This window comes from Hyaena hyaena, unplaced genomic scaffold (genome assembly GCF_003009895.1).
Source record: "Hyaena hyaena isolate Hyena2069 unplaced genomic scaffold, ASM300989v1 scaffold_294, whole genome shotgun sequence".
Taxonomy (NCBI): Eukaryota; Metazoa; Chordata; class Mammalia; order Carnivora; family Hyaenidae; genus Hyaena; species Hyaena hyaena.
This window is the reverse complement of record NW_024080923.1, coordinates 1,387,863-1,408,148: the sequence shown is the minus strand read 5'-3', so window position 1 is coordinate 1,408,148 and position 20,286 is coordinate 1,387,863. Positions and strand designations below refer to the sequence as shown.

At 45.6% G+C, this 20,286-nt stretch overlaps 1 protein-coding gene across 1 annotated transcript in view; it reads left to right on the top strand.

The window, feature by feature from the left end:
• Positions 1-20,286, top strand: part of LAMB4 (laminin subunit beta 4) — a 94,830-nt gene that overhangs the window by 55,291 nt on the left and 19,253 nt on the right. The window contains 7 exon segments of the mRNA XM_039247246.1: positions 1,288-1,512; positions 2,606-2,641; positions 2,644-2,807; positions 7,794-7,890; positions 11,908-12,283; positions 15,530-15,690; positions 18,670-18,875. Of these exon segments, the coding sequence (XP_039103177.1) occupies positions 1,288-1,512; positions 2,606-2,641; positions 2,644-2,807; positions 7,794-7,890; positions 11,908-12,283; positions 15,530-15,690; positions 18,670-18,875 (1,265 nt within the window).

Below are 20,286 nucleotides of genomic sequence, written 5' to 3'. Positions count from 1 at the left end.
GAATTTGAATGTTTCAAAACCCAGTGACAACTAAAAGCTCATCCCTCTGAGCTATAACTGTTTTCAAATAATGTTCTGGAAAATTAACTGACCAAATGCATTCAAATCAAATTGATTTCTTTAAAATCATCACTTGTTAGGTAAGATACATAATTGATTAAGTAACACGTATATCTTATACAACATCTAACATAAGCAATTAAAAAATTTTAATCAAATGCTTTCTTTCTATAATTCCAACCAATCAGTGTGATATTTCAAAAATATAACTTATTTTTTCAGATGTCTTGAGGCATTGATTTGAGTATCGCACATATGCTGTATAAGTCAATTCAACATTTGTGTCTGTCTCTCTACCAAACGTTTTATCTGGAAGAGTTCAAGCATGAGTGTATATATGTCTATATATGTATATCATGCAAATAAGGATAAAAACCTATAAAAGCTTCTTGATTTAATCATGTTGTGAAAATATGGTGCTGTTTCTTCAATGATAACTACCATCACGATAATAAATTAATGGCTAATTTTGTCTTAGTTGCTTCCTGTGTCTCTACATCATTCTGATCTCTTCCACTGACACTCTGGCTTGGTTGGTCAGCTTTTAAGAACTAAGACAATGATCGGCCAACAAGCGCATTCCTAAATAGGATGAACCAAAATGTGGGGAGCAGACCCACACTTTAGGCACCTAACTGACTACAGGCACCCAGGGGTTTGAAGGCTAACAAGTGGAGGAGGGAAGAGGTGGTCTCTCTGTACAGCACTCGATAAAGACCCCCCGCTGCCGGGCTCATTACATGGAGAAAACCACAGTCCCCATCTTCACTGCTAGACACGCATCCCAGGGTGCCGCAAGTTCACCTCTAGGACCAGGTGAGGGCGGGGCACCCCGGGGAGATCAGGGGCTGAGATTAGCTTTGGGTCCCGAGGCACATTCGGCTGACCCGCATTATATGAGGATCCAGGATTCTCTGTGCCTACCGCTCTGTAGTTTTTGAAGAAAGACTAGAATGCATTCTTCACTAAGGACGTCTTAGTTCTGAGCAAGCATCTTATTCTCCGAATGGATAATAAATTAAAATGAGCGTTTTGTTTTAATGCAGAACATTTTTCCTTCTTCGTCCCCAGTGTGTGACCCCCCATCATCCCTAAAAGAGCCTCATTATTCATTATTGTCTATATTGATCTCCGTCCCTGCTTCCTCCCATACACACACACACACACACACACACACACACACACACACACACGCTCTTACTCCCTTTCCCTCTCTCCTTCTTTCAGGTAAGCAGTGTGCAGAATGCTCTGCGGGTTTCTATGGAAATCCCAGAATTCCAGGAGCACCTTGCCAGCCATGTGCCTGCAATAACAACATCGATGTGACTGACCCGGCGTCCTGCAGCCGGGTAACAGGGGAGTGCCGCAGGGGTCTGCACAACACTCAGGGGCCCAACTGCCAGTTCTGCAAACCGGGTCACTTTGGATCCGCCCTCAATCAGACCTGCAGAAGTAAGTCTGTGGGCTTCCGGCAGTGGGTAGGGGGTGTGGCTGTGGCTGTGGCAGTGACGTGTGGCCCACAGTGCACTGTGCCAGAATCACCCGGGGACTGGGGAGGGATATGAACAAGCAGATTCCTAGACTGTACCTCAGATCCACTGAATTGAATCTCCAGGAACCTACACTGGAACCAGTTCATCCCGTGTCTTTAATGTGTAAATTCAAGAATCACTGATGTAGAAGAGGGCAAGGATTTGATTCTGGGATTAAAAAAAAAAAAAAAAGGAGGGGGGGGACCTGTGTGGCTCAGCCGGTTAAGCCTCTGACTTCGGCTCAGGTCATGATCTCACAGTTCGTGGGTTCGAGCCCCGCTTCGGGCTCTGTGCTGACAGCTCAGAGCCTGGAGCCTGCTTCCGAATCTGTGTCTCCCTCTCGCTCTGCCCCTGGTTATGCTTGCTTGCTAGCTCGCTCGCTCACTCTCTCTCTCAAAAATAAACATGAAAAAAAAATTAAGGGGATAAAATGCTTGTTTTTATCAACTATTTCAGTTGACCCAAGTCAATTTAATATACTGTTTATTTTCGGATAATGAATAGCATGAGGAAAAAAGCAAGGTTTTCAGTCATCCTAATTGTGAGCTCTTAGAATACAGTTGCCTGGGGGGCGCCTGGGTGGCTCAGTTGGTTGAGCATCCGACTTGGGCTCAGGTCATGATCTCACGGCTCATGGGTTTGGGCCCCGCATTGAGCTCTGTGCTGACAGCTCAGAGCCTGGAGCCTGCTTCAGATTCTGTGTCTCCCTCTCTCTGCCCCTCCCCTGCTCATGCTCTGTCTCTCTCTCTCTCTCAAAAATAAACAATGAAAAAAAAATTTTTAAAAAGAGCACAGTTGGCTGGACCCCATGAAATTGCTATTTGTGGAGATCAAAGAGAATTGAATGGATTCAGCTCACTTAGATTCTTTGATAAATCTGAAATATTGTAAGATGTTTCTTCCTTGAGCCCTTTGGAGGAATGATACGTCCAGATCTGGAAAGCTGATTGTGCGGCTTGTTGAATGCTGTGTTATTGCCGAATTTACCTCTGGCAGCGGCTCTGTTGTCCCAGGATGTTCCTGTCATCCTTCTGGTGTGACTCCTGCTGAGAGTCCCCTGGTCAGGGAGCTTGCCTCCAGGACCCTGGCACATGGCCTTGTCCCCCCAAGCCACCGGCCAGTTGTGCTGACAGATCCTGGAACCTGGTCCCTGGCAGAGGATGGCAGCCATGCGACTGTGACCCCCGGCCCTCCCACGGTGGCCACTGTGACCGGGCAAGAGCTTACCGGGAGTGGGAAGTGATGAGGAGACGTGGTTTCCAAACTTGTAAATAATGCTTTCTTTATGTATTGTTGCTAATTAGTGTTTTTAGACTGGACTGGCCTCTATGGGGAGAGAGTCTGCACTTACCAAGGAATGAAAAGGACCAAAAAAGAGAAGGAGCATCTCAAGGTTAGGCTTTGCCTCCTTCGGTTTTCTCCAGGCCCCTCTGACTGGGGAAGTCGGAATCCACACACAGCGAAACACAGACAACCCTCTCTTTCCCTCTTTCACACGTACGATCCTAGGGAAGCTCTAGGAGATTGATTATTGATCAGAATTCTTTATCAGGATGAAAACCAACAGGTACTTCCAGGATGCACAGCTCCACTTTCAACAATTAAGCTGTCGGCACGCCTGGCGGGCTCAGTCAGTTGAGCGTCTGACTCTTGGTGTTGCCACAGGTCGTGATCCCAGGGTCATGGGATCCAGCCCCACATCAGGCTCTGCACTGAGCCTGGAGTTTGCTTATGATTCTCTTTCTCTCTCCCTCTGCCCCTCTCCCCCACTCATGCTCTTTCTCTCTCCATAAAATTAAAAAATAATAATAATTAAAAAATAACTGAGCTGTCATTCCTACAGTTCACCAATTGTTTTATGTATGGGTAAGAGAAGATGTCCTCGTTATTTACCAGACCAGCATCAATTGTTCCTAAAGAATGCAGAGCAACACACTGGGAGCAAACCCACATTGCTTAATATACAATTAATGCTTCTTACCTGCACATGTGATCTTCAGTCAATAAAACAATGAGTTGGGGCGCCTGGGTGGCTTAGTCGGTTAAGCGTCCGACTTTCGCTCAGGTCATGATCTCACGGTTCGTGGGTTCGAGCCCCGCGTCCGGCTCTGTGCTGACTGCCAGCTCAGAGCCTGGAGCCTGTTTCAGAGTCTGTGACTCCCTCTCTCTCTGACCCTCCCCTGCTCACGCTGTCTCTCTCTCTCTCTCTCTCTCTCTCTCTCTCTCCTAGAAATAAAAAAAAAACATTAAAAAAATAATAAAATAAAATAAAACAACGAGCATACAATTTTTTACGTTTATTAATTTAGTAAGAGAGAAAGAGAGAGAGAAAGAGAGATATCAGGCGGAGGACGGGCAGAGAGAGAGAGAAGGAGGGAGAGAATCCCAAGCAAATTCTGCTATCAGCACAGAACCCAATGTGGGGCTCAAATTCACAAACCATGAGACCATGACCTGGGTTTGACACCCAACTGACTGAGCCATCCAGACCCCCCTCCAGCATAGAATGTTTAAAATTAATATGACATTATCTATTTATGGAAAAAAAAACTATTCATGTCATGATTAGGGTTTGGGGCTTAATAAATACATTCTTTGAAATACTTTTCATATTAATAGAGATTGAAGGGAAGGATGAAACAATGAAAGAAATTTAGAGTGAATCCACAATATAGGAACCAGGGTCTACTTGAAATCAAAATAGTAATTTAAGAAACTGGAGTTTTCCCAACTAATAAAAATTGGCTCACCTCCAATTTCAGCTCTACTATTCAACTTATTCAAAGGCCAAATCTAATGCAAGTAAACTTTTGAAGACAGTTCTCATATACAGGATGTGCTTTGCTTTCTCTTCTTCATCTTTTTCTACAACCCTCCTGCTCCCACAACTCACACCCACACACTCACTGTGCCCTTTTTTCCCTTAATAAATTCTTTATTTTAAATAGATTTACAGAAAATCTGTGAAGATAGTACAGAGAAGATGTGCCCCACACGAGATTTCCTCTAAGGAAATCAGGTTTAACATCTTATAAGTATGGTAGATTTGTCACAATGAATGAACCAATATTGATACATTATCGTCAACTAATGTCCGTAATTGATTCAGGCTTCCTGAGTTTTAGACGTAATGTCCTTTATCTGTTCCAAGACTCCATCGAGAACATCACACAAACTTCGTCATTGTGTAGGCTTAGCTCCTCTTCGTCGTGACGTTTCTCGGACCCTCCTTATTTTTGAAGAGCTTAATAATTTTGAGGAGGATTTTGTAAAATGTCCCTCTATTTAGATTTAGCTGGTGTTTTTCTCATGATTTAGACTTGGATTATGGGTTTGAGGATGAGGACCACACAGGGAAAGTGAGACGCTCATCACATCACATCAGGGCTCTACACCATGTGCACATCTTATCACTGTCCACACAAATCTCGGTCACCTGGCTGAAGTAGTGTTTGTCATGTTTCTCCACTGACAGTTACTCTTTTTCCTTCTTTCCGTTATGCTCTTTGGAAGAAAGTCCCCCTGTCCAACCCATGCTTGAGAGGTGGGGGGTTTTATACTCCTTCCTTGAGGGCAGAGTGTCTCCATAAATTATTTGGAATCCTTCTGTACTGGAGATCTATCTGCCGTCCCCCATTTCTTCATTTATTATTTTTTAATATTCATATGGAGTCATGGGTATTTATATTACACTTCAAGTCACAATCTGCTACTGCTTCAGTTTGCTCTTCAACTTACTCCAGCTTTGGTCATTGGGAGCTCTTACATTTGGTTTCTGCATCCCTTTGACTTATCCCATTGTTGTTGGGTTTGGGTTTTTTCATCACTTTCTGCACAGCAAGATACTCTAAGCTCATCTGATGTATTCCCCCATCCTAGAATCAGCCATTTCTTTAGGGAGCGCAGGTTCCTTTCACTGGAGAGCAGAATCTGAGTCCTAGATGATCACACCTGTCTTGTATCCCCCTCCACTCCTCACACCTGCAGCCACTAGTCCTGAAACAAAATGGTAGACCTCCCCATGACTTCTTGGCCTCCTAACTCAAGAGGAACTCCCAGTGTTTATGACATCACTGTCTGGCATGCTTCTTAGACCTTTTAGAAAGTATATTTGAAGCAGCACTCAACAAAGACCACAGTTCAGCCATGGAGGCTAAGGGAAGCCTAAGCTGCAAGTCAGATGGCATTGGCTTAACCAGAGTTGTATTTGGGATTTTCTGGTCCATTGGGGATTCCCTGGGGAAAGTTTCTCTTTAAATTTTTTTCATGTTTATTTTTGAGAAGAGAGAGAGAGATGGAGTGTGAGCAGGGGAGGGGCAGAGAGAAAGGGAGACACAGAATCCAAAGCAGGCTCCAGGCTCTGAACTGTCAACAAAGAGCCCTATGCAAGACTCGAACCCACATACCGCGAGATCATGACCTGAGCCCAGATTGGACGCTTAACCAACTGAGCCACCCAGGCTCCCCAGAGGGTTGCTCTTTAAAGTCAGGGAACACCTTCAATGGAGTATAGAAGAGATATTTAGATTGGATATTTAGGTGGATATTTAGATTTCCAGCTGTTTCAACAACCACCGATACGTGTCTTTATGTCGGCCAGTAAAGCATCCCTAGTGCTTTATTACAGAGAGATCCAAATGTGCCATCCAATATTTTTATCAACAATTTAGATGGAGTTGGAGAAACATGTTATCAAATATTATCAGATTTGCAGATATGCAAAGTGTACACTTTGTGATAAAGACAGAACAAGAGACAAGCTATCCTGACAGGCTGTCCCGTTGGCTGGAAAAAAGATGAAACGTTATCAGGGTAAAAGTAAAGTTTCGCAATTGGGTTTTTAAATCCATTGCATAAATACGGGGTGGGAGTAATCATTTGGCACCAGCTTGCCTGAAAAGCATCTGGGGATTTTCACTCTGAGCCAGCAGTGTGGCCGGACTGCCAAAGAGACCTGTCCATTCAGGCTGGAGTATCAGGAGTGCCAGGTCCACGTTCAAGGCAGTCATCATCCCACTGTCCCCTGTGCAGGTCAGACAGCTGTAGGAGCATTGCTGTTCTCTCTGAGAACCCGTTTTAAACAACATATTGCCGTATGGAGTAGCACGTGGCCACAGGAAGACACCCAGGAAGAGCAGATGGAACCTTTGCTGTTCTGTGATGACGGCCCGAAGGACTTAGGGGTAGTCGGCCCGAGGAAAAGAAGCAAATGCAAATTGAGAATGGCCATCTCTAGTCAAGAGAAGGACTATAAGAGTGAAGGGGGATTGCTTGTTTTGTACAACTCCAAAAGACAGGACACTGAAAAATGGGAACAAGTTACGAAGGAACAGATTCTGCATCCGTGTAAGAAATCATCGTCCAGCAGTTAAGAGCAACCCGAGGAATGACTCAGGACAGCAGGCTCCCCATAACTCCTTATATTTGAGCAGAAGCTCATCGAACTCCAAAGATGGGTAGAGGCTTGGGAGACGCAGCCATTTTATAAATCCAGCAACTTACGGAGTTGTTTAAGCAGATGTATTTGGTCAAGAATAACCTAGGACCGTGACAATAATGATTTGCTTCTGTATTTTTCTCTGGTCAATTTTCTAACCTCCTCCATTTTCAGAACAGCTGGTCAAGGATCCAGTTGGGAGGATGCACAAAAGATCAGACCTCTCCCCAAAATGCAGTTAATAACTGTCATTAAATGATTAAGCCTCAACTGCCAAAAAAAAAAAAAAAAAAAAAAAAGTTTTGTTGAGCAAACCAGAAGCCCAACTGGGAGAAACCCCATCGCACATTCCATAATGGAATCATGATTTGCCAAAATGATTGATGAATGTCAGTCCAGGTCTGTGGCCTCTCGGTGTTCGGAGTGAACTCCCATAACACTGTAAAGGAAAAGAATGCAGCCCGCTTCCCATTTTGTGTTTTGTTTTCATTTACATCTGTGTATATTTCCCAGCGTGGGGCCACCTGGCCTTGAACAGCTGGAGGCAGGCGGTGTATTCGGGGGGGCCCTGAGCCAAAACACATTAGCTCCTGATCCTCGGCGTTGTCGAGGTGGCTGCTGGCCGTGGGAACCGTCATCCTGCCTTGGCCTTCGCGCAGCTGTATGTTCTAAATCACTGGAGGGAGAAGTGTTTTGTATTAAAATGCATTATTTTTTTTAGATTGTAAAGCTTGTCAATTCCTCAGCCATGACTGTTCTCACAGCTTACAGGCCAGCATCCATGCAAAGTAGGCTGTGATGGGAAACACTGCAGTGAGGGCAAGGACGATTACTGTGGTGACCCACTGGGGCCGTGCCTTCGTTAGGTACGCGTCATTCTAAAATCGTGAAGACCACCCACCTGGTCCTTCCATGCGCACAGTAGGAACCAGCGGAATTTTAAATTCCCTTATTTGATAGGAAATTCACAAAGTTTAATCTTAGTTTTGAAAGTAATATTTTTTGAGGCCTTCTAAAAAGATTTTTTTTCTCCTGTATTAAGCTTTAGGCTAAAGGCATCCGGGTGGCTTCGTAGGTCGAGCGTCTGACTCTTGATTTGGGTTCAGATCATGATCCCAGGATCGTGGGATCAAACCCCGCATCAGGTTCCGCACTGGGTGTGGAGCCTGCTTGAGATTCTTTTTCCCTCTGCCCATCTCCCATTTGTGCTTTCTCTCAATAAAATCAATAAAATAAAATAAGATATAAATAAATAAAACTTTAGGCTAGATTAAATTTTACTCTATACTAAAAGTCAAAGCCCGTATTGCATTTTGTCAAAGTCACTAAAATGGAACAGACCTCGGAGGTCATGACTTGTTGCCAGTGTTCTGCTATTTGGAAGCATGTTGGCAAAAACAGCTTCTCGATGGAAGTACAGGCTGGGAGATGGACCGTAGGAAGCCAGCAGAGGGGGTGTTTCCTCACCTTGGATCTCATAATTTTGGGCCTTTCACATACTCGCTTATTCATTTATTTTACAACATGCATTCATGCCTCTAGGTCATGACCAGTAAGGCAAGGGCCCCAATCTCCCGGAATTTGTGCCCTTTGTCCCATGTCTTAGCACTGATTGTCGGATTTAGAGCAGCACCGTCCAGAGGAACTTTCTACAGAGATGGAAGTGGTCCAATCGGCACTACCCAGTTCAGGAGCCGCCAGCCTGTGAGCTGGCGAGCACTTGCGATGTGGTCAGGGCACATGAGGAACAGGCTGTGTGTGTCATTCATTTAAACTTCCATAGCCACCTGTGCTAAGTGGCTACCATATTGGACAACACAGATTTAAAATTTTTTTTAATGTTTATTTATTTTTGAGAGAAAGAGCAAGTATGATCGGGCAAGAGGGCAGAGAGAGGGAGACACAGAATCCGAAGCAGCTCCAGGCTCCAAGCTGTCAGCACAGAGCCCGACGTGGGACTTGAACCCACGGAACGCAAGATCATGACCTGAGCCAAATTGGATGTTTAACAGACTGAGCCACCCCAGGTGCTCTTGGATGGCACAGACTTAGAATATGGGTTGGTTCTAGGAGGAGGGATTTTTGAATCTCTAAAGTCTGCTGTCAAAAGAAGTCAGTCCAAAGAAATATCAGATGTGGTGGGCTTTTCACCTCTACCTAGCCACACATGGTAACTCCTTCCTCCTTTGTATTCTTTTATAAACATGCTTTTTGTCTTTAAATTTATTTATTTATTTTGAGAGAGAGAGAGCAGGGGAAGGGCAGAGAGAGTGGAAGAGAAAATTCCAAGCAGGCTCCATGCTATCAGCCCAGAGCCTGACGTGGGGCTTGTTCTCACAAACATGAGATCATGACCTGAGCCAAAATCAAGAGTCGGACACTTAACCAACTAAGATACCCAGGCGCCCCTATCAATGTGCTTCTATGGCCAAAATAAAGTGCCTTTATCTCCTTGCCCCGTTCAAATTCTCAGTGGTTTCCCCAGGGCCCACTTAGTTTTCTAAGTATAATTGTTGCATTAAAAACCAGGGAGGAATTTGGGTGCCTGGAAAATCCATCTGAGCCGCTTCCTCTGTGCCCCTCTAATATTTCAAAAATCTTATTTTCTGAAATGACTTCGTCTTTTATAGAGAAAACTTTGAAAATGATCAACTCGGGGCACAGACCCCTCTAGCACCCCTGGAGAAGGGCAGTTAATAAGGGAACGTGGGCCTCCAGCTGGTGACGTGACATCGTGCTGGCCCTGAGGGCTCCCTGCGAGGCCGAGTGAGTGTGCTGGACACATGGCATCCAGTCGAGGCGCCTAGCATGCCAATCAGCTTTTATTTGTCATTGACATTTTTACTCAAGCTGTAAAATGCATTTTTAAAATTATTTTATTTTTTTCAGTTTATTTATTTTTTTTTGAGAGACAGAGAGAGTGAACAAGGGAGGGGCAGAGGGAGGAGAGAGAGAATTCCAGCACAGAGCCCCACGTGGGGCTTGAACTGACGAACCATGAGATCATGTCTTGAGCCGAATCCAGGAGTCCAATGCTTGACCCACTGAGCTACTCAGGCTCCCCTAAAATGCGTTTTTAAATCCCTTGTTCCTTGCAGTTAGTCCCGTAACATAGGCCAATGATCCCCTGACCTTCTAGAAATTGCTGTAACTTCCATAGCTCTGTCCCTCGTCCATCCTCAGCCTTCATCAGAAACCTACTCAAATGAAGTACATGCAGCATTAGCTGTTGTTTGTTTGTTTGTTTTAACTAAGACAAAATTAATTTTTTCCTTTTTTCTTTTTTATATTTTTATTTATTTCTAGGAGAGAGGGAGAGAGAGACAGCGTGAGCAGGGGAGGGTCAGAGAGAGAGGGAGACACAGACTCTGAAACAGCCTCCAGGCTCTGAGCTGGCAGTCAGCACAGAGCCCGACGCGGGGCTCGAACCCACGAACCGCGAGATCATGACCTGAGCGAAAGTCGGACGCTTAACCGACTAAGCCACCCAGGCGCCCCGATTTTTTCCTTTTCTAAAAGGACTTTATTCTTTGAGAGAAGTTTTCGGTCCACACCAAAATTGAGAGGAAGGTACAGAGATCTCCTGTATGCCCCCCACTTATGCATAGCCTTCCCCATTATCAACATGCCCAAAACAGTGACATGTTTGTTACAACTGATGAAACTACAAACCATAACCACCAAAGTCTATAGTTCACATCACAGTTCACTCTTGGTATTTTCCATTCTGTGCATTTGGACAAATGTGTAAGGATGTGTATCCACCGTTATGGTATCACATGGAGTATTTTCACTGCCCTAAAATCCTCTGTGTTCCCCCTGTTCCTCTCTCTCCACCCCTCTTCCCACGGCGCGTGCCAACCGCTCGTCTCTTGACTGTCTCCATAGTGTTGCCTCTTCCAGAACGTCCGGTGGTCAGCATCCTAGAGTACGGAGCCTTTTCAGGCTGATTTATTGCACTAGGTAACATGATGCATTTAAGTTCCCTCCGTGTCTTTTCATCGCTTGATAAGCTCGTGTCATTTTAGCCCTGAAAAGCATCCCTTCCACCGCAGCGTATTTATCTGTCACCTACTGCAGGACACCTTGGTTGCTTCCAAGTTTTGGCAATTCTAAATAAAGCTTCTGCAAACATCAGTCTGCAGGCTTTCGCGCCCTTTGGGTAAATCTGAACAAGCAATTTCCTCCCTTTTGTGAGAATGGATGAATTCTCCTTATAGAATGGAAAACAGCATGGGTCCGCACACCCAGGCTGGGTTTAACTTAGACAAAGGGGGGGTCAGGAGAATTCTTAGAGAGTCTCTGACACACCCGAGCCACCCGTGGGGGGTGACAGCAGCCATTGGTGTGTCATCCACTACTCGATACCGTGGTAGATCCACGCTACTCGAATTGGTAAAGAAGCCCATGCAGGGACACTCACAGTAGAGACGGCCCCTAATATTTTCCAGATAGGAACCACGAACGGGTTTGCTAGTGGAATGGAAAGACGGAAGTTATTTAATGACCATTGCCCAGGTCTCTGTAATTATACCAGTTTCAAGTGTTCACCTTAGAAATGGGCATTGAAGCGGGGAGGGGCGCACCTGGGTGGCTCAGTCGGTTAAGCGTCTGACTCTTGATTTCAGCCCAGGTCATGATCTCATGGTTCGTGGGATCGAGCCCCAGGTCGGGCTCTTCACAGATAGAGTGGAGTCTCTTGAGATTCCCTCTCTGCCCCTCTCCCCACTCACTCGGGCACTCGCTGTCTCTCCCTCAATGAGTGAAAGAAATGGGCGTTAGGGACGTTGTCAGGAGAGAGGAGTGGACTTTATTCTTGAGCTAGTCGTAAGCAAAAAGCCAAAGGACTGACATCCTCTGCTCTTTCTTGTGTTTTAGCCTGTGACTGTACCGCAGAAGGTACCCAGAAGCCCGTCTGTGACCAGACCACAGGCATGTGTCGCTGTCGGGAGGGTGTGAGCGGCCCTCGCTGTGATCGCTGTGCCCGGGGTCACAGCCAGGAATTCCCTGCTCGCCTTCCGTGTCACCGGTGCTTTGATCAGTGGGACCACACTACTTCCTCCCTCTCCGAAGCAGTGCGAGGGTTAATTGGTCTGGCTGCGAACATGGAAGATAAAAGAGAGACCCTGCTTGTCTGTGAGGCTGACTTCAAAGGCCTCAGAGAGAACATGTCTGAAATAGAAAGGATTTTAAAACATCCCGTTTGCTCATCTGGGGAATTCTTAAAAGTCCAGGATTATCATGACTCTGTTCGGTAAGATTTGTGCCTAAGCGCTAGATAGCCACGTTCCCAGTGCACCTGAACTCCTATTGAACTTTAACGGCTCTCAATTTAGAAACGTACCTATGCGGACAGTAGGGAAAGAATTGTTCGGTTAATAACCGGGCTGGCGATCAGGGTTGTCTGTCTCTTACCTAGTTAGGATTACACGTGATCTTTCCAGATGCCAGTGATGATAACAGCAAGGCAGTCCTTAACTTGATTTGGGAAAGTCCAGACACACCCAGCAGGAGCCAAAAGATGCAAAATCGGAAATAGGGTAGTTCATAATACAAATATTTTTTTTTTCAATCATGCACTCAGGGGAATTTGCCACATCTTCCCAAATTCTTCAGTTGTTTAGAAACTCATTCATGAGTGCAAATGCAAAGTCCTGTAATAAGTATGATCATTTCCTCCAAATGCATTGTCATTTTTATTGTATGTCATTGATTCCTTTTTTTTTTTTTTTTCTTTTCATTCATCGAACATTTCTGGAAGTTTGGTTGGTTGTTCTGGGCCAGGGGTCAGCACACCGTAGGCAAAATCCAAGTAGGCCCTGGTTTTGTAAGTGACTCACTGGAACAGCACCGAAGCCGTGTGGTTACATACCCTCTGTGGCTGCTTTCCGAGGACAGTGGCCCAGTGGAGTAGTTGTGACAGAAACTAATGGCCCCCAAGGCTTAAAATATTTACTCCCTGGACCTTTACAGAAAAAAGTTTGCTAAATGCTCTGGGCAACAGCAGGATGCATTGGATATAGTTTCCATCCTTCTATGAGCAAATGATCTACTAAGAAACCAAAATGATTGTGATCTATGGCAAAATATCCCCCATCCCACATAGAAGGTCCTGGATTGAGGAAGAGTTGAGGCTGCAGTTTGGTGTTATACGAAACACTGGTGGAAATCTAAGGCCATTCATTGTTGCTAGGCAAAAATCCCAGAAGTATATAGTGATCGCTTCCAAGTTAACACAGGGAAAAGGCAGGCTCCTGGGTGGCTCAGTCTGTTAAGTATCCGGCTCAGGCCATGATCTCACGGTCTGTGGGATCGAGCCCCATGTTGGCTTCTGTGCCGACAGTGCAGAGCCTGCTTGAGACTCTCCGTCTCGGCCCCTCTCCCACTCACACATGAACATGCACACGTGTGCTCTCTCTCTCTCTCTCTCTCAAAATGAACAGAGTTACAAAAGGAAGGAGGTACAGTCCCCCCAGATGGCTCAGAGGAAGGGCCACGCAGCTGCAGGGCCCAGGTAAGCCCCGTGGCCAGGTCAGGCCGGCAGGTGAGACAGGTAAAGACCGCTGCGCTGCAGAATTTGGGGAGCTGTGTCCCCAGACCTTCCCACTTTTTGAGAGATGTCAGACCTCCAGATTTTTTGTGGAAATGTGCCCACTTTAAAATATAGCCAGCTAACCCAACACTGCTTTGAAAAAGCACTGCACAGGCCAAATAAATGTGTGTTGAGAAGGGGCTTGGGACCATGGACCACAGGTTTGTAGTTATAGCAAATGGCGAACAAGGTGGAACTGAGAAAGCAGAATGAGTCAGTCCACGGTGGGCATGCTAAACAAAGAGACCACAGGACCCCCGGGGCCAGGCCTGCAGCGATGAGGAACTCGGGGAGCACTGGGCCTCTTCTGCCAGGAGCCTGCACGCCTGTCCTCTCCTGCTCTGCCTGCTGAGCTCCCATTCCTCCTCCGCAACCACCAAAACACCACCACCTCCCTGACGCCTTCCATGATTTCCTCAGAAAAAGACATGTGTTTCCTTCCCCATCTTCCCACTTCTTTGTGCTTCACTGGTCATTGCCTCCCTGGGGGAGCCTTGAAAACGGAGGCTACCCGTTTATTCAGCTTATATTCACCAGGCTGGGTTTAATTCTACGGCAAATGTCTTCTGGGCAAATTACAAATGAAAGGAGGGGGAGGACAGGGAACCGAGGACGTCGTGGGTATAGATTCCGTGACGGGAATCACTGCTGTGTGGCCTTGGGCAAGTTGTTTCACTTCTCCTACCTTCTGTTTCTTCATCAAGAAAGGGGATAGCATCTCTGTTCAAGGTGTCTTGTGAGAATTACTCAGACAAGCCACCTAGTATGATGTCTGGTGCGTTGTAAGTGCTTCAGGAGTAACCATTATAATGGCAGTAACCACACCGTATTCCATTGTTGGTGTTGATGTTATTACTATTAGTCTGATGAGTTGTAGTCCTGACAGTTGGCCCGTGAAGGAAAAGTCTATAGATCAGAAGGGAGAGTTAGAGCCGAAAATGCTAGGAAACGTTAGTTAATGCTTGGCACTTCAGCCAAGATAAATTAGCCTCGTGGATTCATATTGTAATTTTCCTCAACGGTGCCCTCCAAGATTTGCACTGGATTTCCTTATCACGAGGGATATAGCAATTATTTATTTGAACCCACTGTGTATGCTGAACCCAGTAAATTGAAGTGGGACAGAGACGTGTGCCATGGAGAAGGTGAGGAGAATGAACATACCCAGGGGTGCTCACGGCAACAAGGAAACTTCCTTGTCACTCGTGGGAATTAAAAGTTAAGCCCTTGGGGCACCTGGGTGGCTCAGTCAGTTAAGCATAAACTCTTAATTTCAGTTCAGGTCATGATCTCCCAGTTCAGGAGTCTGAGCCCCATATTGGGCTCTGCACTGACAGCACAGAGCCTGCTTGGAATGTTCTCTTTCTCTCTTCCTCTCTCTCTGTCCCTCCCCCCACCAAATAGATAAATAATCTTAAAAAAAAATTGAGACCTTGTACAGAAGTAGTACTAGAAGTAGCCTTGCTGCAAGCAAGATTTATTCTAAATAAAGAACTGGATTTTACCGTAGGCTGGTTTTACTAAGGCCTTCTGTGTTGAAAACTGAATGTAGATTGGATCTCATTGATTTAAGTGAACCATGTCTGAATACATGTTCTGGAAAACCCAAAGCAAAGGAGGGCAGAAAGAGCATAAACAGTTGAAATGGAAAGATTCAAAGCCTTTGTTCTACTAGACCTTGTAGGCTGATCTTAGTTTGAGTGATGCTGAAACAGTCCAGGCAGCTGAATTAACAAGAAAGAGAGAAACCATAAACAGAACTATAAACTGTCAAACAAAACATCGGGGAAGAAGGATCTGTTTGAATTATGAGGCTACCTAATAACGAGGGCACTTTTTAGGTGTTTTTTCACTGATCTATCAAAAGTAACACAAGCTTTGCTACCTTCACTCTCATTTCCCCTCCAGGGAACAAGTCACGCAGCTAAGTGTGCAGCTGAAAGCAGTGCGTGAGTTTCGAGATCTGAGAGAAACACTGGTGACAATGAAGAACGAAGCCGACCGCTTACTTGAAGATCTTCGGGAAGAAGCTGATTTGCGCTCCAGAGCCCGTAATGCACACATCATGGGTAAGAGAGAAGAGGCACATCAACGTTTATGGACAAAGGCTGATGAAGTCCGTAGTGTGTTCCATGAGTGAATTGCCCTGTGCTCATTGACATAGTGTCTGGGCACTTGAGGACGTGAAAACACACCCGTTGAAGGTCTTATTTGTACATGAGTATTTCAACTTTGTAAACGTTGCAGAGCCTGGGTGGCATTTGCCAGAAATGATGAGCAAAGCTAACAATGTCTGGTCCTCCATTCCCAGCAACCACAAATGCACAGGCACGTGAGGTCAAAAGGACCCCAGCAACATGTCTCATAAGAACTTTGTAGAGATTTGGAGTCGTGTAACGTACAAAAAGCCCTTCATTCATCTTACACTGTTAAAATGAATGGGAATCACGCCAGAGCAGAGATTGACTTGGAGCCAAGATGGAACGCAAAAGCAAAACTTTGATTAGCTCATCTCCTGATCTCTGATGAGATCGCTGTTTTATATCTAGAAACAGATAACCTGTTACTACCGGGAGAGGCAGCCCTGAACCTACGCTCCCCTAACCCACCTAATGGAGAGGTACAGGGAAAACGTGCACAAAGCTCATCTCAAGGCACAGACGTTGCCAGCGTCTCCTTAGCCTGTGTGCATGCTCCAGTTTTTCATCGGATCTCGACCTGAAAGAGAATTATGACCCTCAAGGAAGGTCTAAATTTAGTGTAATAGCTAGGGATGGTGCTCCGTAAGGACTATGGAGAGTAAGGGATTTGCTCCGATTCCTATCTGGAAGAAGGTGCCCGTCAGTGGGGTGCCGGGACACATATGCTGTGGCTGGGGGGGTTGGTGTGGGGGTGATTTCCCAACTCCGGGAAGCTGCTGGGGAAGGCAGGCAGCTCGCGATCATCTCGCCGTGTTGCAAAGCAAGCCGCCCGAGCCCCAGTGCCTCAAGCCTGCGCGCTGTGGGAGTTCCCAGAGGCTGCCCCCCCTCCAGAGTGCTGCAGAACTAGACTGGGATGTTCCAAAACCAACTTGTCCCTCCACAGACATCAGTGATGCCCAGAAAGCCTTGGCTCTTCCCTCAGAGTCAAAGGAACAAGCAGTGACTCGGAAAAAGGACCTTCAACTGTCGCCATCCAGATGGCCCACTATAGAGCTGTTCGTGGCACGGACGATCTGGACCGGCATCTAAAAATCCACACGTGGACAGAGAGAGAGAGTGTAGATTAGGCTGTGAGGACAGAGTCCATCTCAGGGGCAACTGAAGCCTGCTTGGCCCCTCCCAGTGTCCCCCGGAGCCAGCGTTCTGCGCCTTGTCCCCTGCCCAGGACGCAGCCAGCGGAGGGGCCTCTGTCTGGGACATGCCAGATAAAGGTGGTCTTGACTTTTTTTCTGCTGGGGACTCCTGGCAATTTTGTGGAGCTTCTGGAACTTTCCCAGGATGTTTCAAAACGTAATCAAATCACATTGAGCTACCTTTCAGTACGATTTCAAAAAAAAAAGGCATCAGCAGGCACCGGAGCCAACTAGGAAGAAAGGAACACTGCCCCCAGGTTAATCCTCTCAAGCTCGCAATCCAACAGCAATTCCTGAAGCTTCCCCTGGATGCCTGACAGTGCGCAGGGCAGTAGAGATGGGGCGGGGCGAACAGCAAGTCCTTGCCCTGAGTTACTCCCGTCCACAGGGGAGGACAGGCACGGAAGGCAGCCCCAAACAACGACAGGCCTGTATTACGGCATCTTCAAGCCACAGAGGAACAGAGCAGAACAGAATTCTTCCTGGGTTTACTGGGAAAGGCTCTGGGAAGCAGGTGACCTCTGACTTGGAGTTCACAAATGAAGATAAAGTTTGCCAGAGAAACAAAGGCAGAAAATCATCCCAAGCAAGAGGAAGGGGCCGTTGTCTCGTGCCCGAATTACGGTCGTGTGGGGGTCAAGATCAGGACCCTGCACCTCGCATTCCTAAGATACAGAGTTAAAATGTCAACTCCTCCTCGACTCTCATTTGCAGTACAACGTACCGTATCACATTCACGAGTGTGTATTTTACTGTAAGTCTGGAAAATACAGAAAAGTGCTTAAGAGCACTTCTGACTTTGACTTATAAAATCAAATCCTGACTTTGTCTCTTACTGTCAGTGAGACCTCAGGCAGATAACTTACCTCCTCAGAGGCTCATTTTCTCATGTGGAAAATGGGGGCAATCGCACCAAGGCGACCTCACGGTGTTCAGTGGATAGGAAGGGCGGAAACTGACAGATGTTCAGGCAGGTAGAAAACGCTCGGCAATGAGAGCCATTTTCATTAGCCTCAACATCAGAGGTCAGCAAACTACTATCCACCAGCAGCTTCTACCCAGAGCCTATTTTTACAAGTGAAGTTTCGTCAGGAGACAGCCTCGCCTGCTTACTGACGTATTGCCTGTGGCTGTTTTCACTCTACAGGGCAGAAGTGAGAAGCTGTGACAGACAGGCTGTGGCCGGCAAGCCTAAAGCATTTATTCCCTGGCCCTTTCCCGGACAAATTCGGCAACTCTTCCATATAGTTAGGTAAACTGGGTTGGTGTCTCATGTTAGGGTACATATAGGTACATATAGGTAGTCACCACTAATACTAATCAATACATAGCTAATACATTTGTGAAACACTTGGCAGAGTGTTGTCATATTATTTCACTGCATCCTCACAAATTACCATTAAACAGACACAATCTAAGCAGTTAGCCAATTTGCTCCAGGACACAGCCAGACAGTAAAGGGTAAAGCCAACACTCAACCCCTGTCCACAAGATACACCTCAACCCTCAACGCTCTATACCCATTCTACCGATATCTGTTTCCTTATGCTGTCCTTCCCATTGCCGGTAAATTCAAGGAAGACGATGACGAATTTTTGTACCGACCGTTGCGACCCAGACAATGGTCAATCTGTGAACGAGTTGTCCTGATAACAAATACGTAATTGCATTTGTCTTCACACAATTTATCTGACCTCAATTTGCATTAATATAGATTGCTCAGAGACTATCAAGAGGCATTATCAGAGGTCATCGTCTGCTGAAAAGAAAATTAACGAGACCTCTTCTATCATAAAAAACTCTGAAAAAACCAGGAGTGACTTACTTCACATCTTCGATAAGCTAAGCTCAAGAGAAAACTGGTCATCGGAAAAATTAAAACAGATTACAGTACCAGATATCCAAATACTGATGGAAAAGGTAAATACTCATGACGGTATAGTGTTGGTAGTTTCTACTTGGTATACAGATCTCTTCAATCGTATATCCTTGCCTTACGTTTTATTTTCTTATTTTTATTTTATAAATGTGAAATATAAATAACATATATGCTCTGTTCGATAAGATAGAAACAATATAAACACATGTACATTTTGTTTTTTATATTCTAAGTCAACGTGTGAGAAAATTCAGAGTAAGACTGTGGCTTCATTTAGTATCTTATATTTATTTATATTATTTGCTGTTTCCACAATGGTACAGATTATGGTCATATACACCTCCTGCTCCACTGTAAGTAAAAGGTAATTTTTAATTTAAAAAAAAGTGAAATGAACATGTGAGGAACGCTAGATATTTGACTGGTTTCCCCAAAGACTTCAGCGTAAAAGAATGGCATTGATTGACATGATGCCGACGAGAGATTCAGATATTTCGGTGCCTAGAAAGATTTCCTGGTTGTGTCCGTGAACCACTGTTGAAGAAATGCACGTGCATAGAGCTCTGCTTTGCCTCAGTGACCCTGGGTGGCGTTGCAAAAAACTCTGCCAGCATGTTGCTTTTGAACCTAAATCATTTCTCCTGTGAGGTGTGTTGGGGACTCAGGGGACATGTCGTGCGTGCTCCCGCCCTGTGGCTCCCGGACCCTCTCCAGCAAAGCCCTCCAGCAAGCTCAGGAAACAGAGTCCGCGATTCATGCTTCGAGCGGCCAGGTTCCAGGTTGGAAGACTCGGGTAAATATGTCTTCTCTTATTCTACTTGTAAGGCTGTAGCAGTAAAAAGAGAAGAGCAAACTGAAATTTTTAAAACTGCCATTTAACTGCTAAGGGGAAGGATAGCTTCTAGATATTAGGTGTTCATATGCTTGGAAAGATAGGATTAAAAATACAGATGTGTGTGGATGTAAACGTGCATTTAGAGGTATGTGTGAATATTGACATATTTTCTATTATATATGTATTACCTATACATGTGTAAATATATATTTTTGTATATGTGTGTATTTATACACAGAACCTGAGGAAAACACAGAACCTGAAGCAGCTCCAGGCTCTGCGCTGTCAGCACAGAGCCCCATGCAGGGCTTGAGCCAAGAGCTGTGAAATCATGACCTGAGCCAAAGTCAGACACTCGACTGACTGACCACCCAGGTGGCCCTAGAATTTAATTTTAGAAAATATTTTATTTAAAAAAAATCGTTTAAGGTTTACTTACTTTTAAGAGAGGGAGTGTGTGTGAGAGTGGGGGAGAGGTGGAGAGAGAGAGGGAGACACGAAATCCGAAGCAGCTCCAGGCTCTGAGCTGCCAGCACAGAGCCCGACACGGGGCTCTATCTCACAGACCACGAGATCAGGACCTGAGCCAAAGTTGGACGTTTAATGCCCGAGCCCCC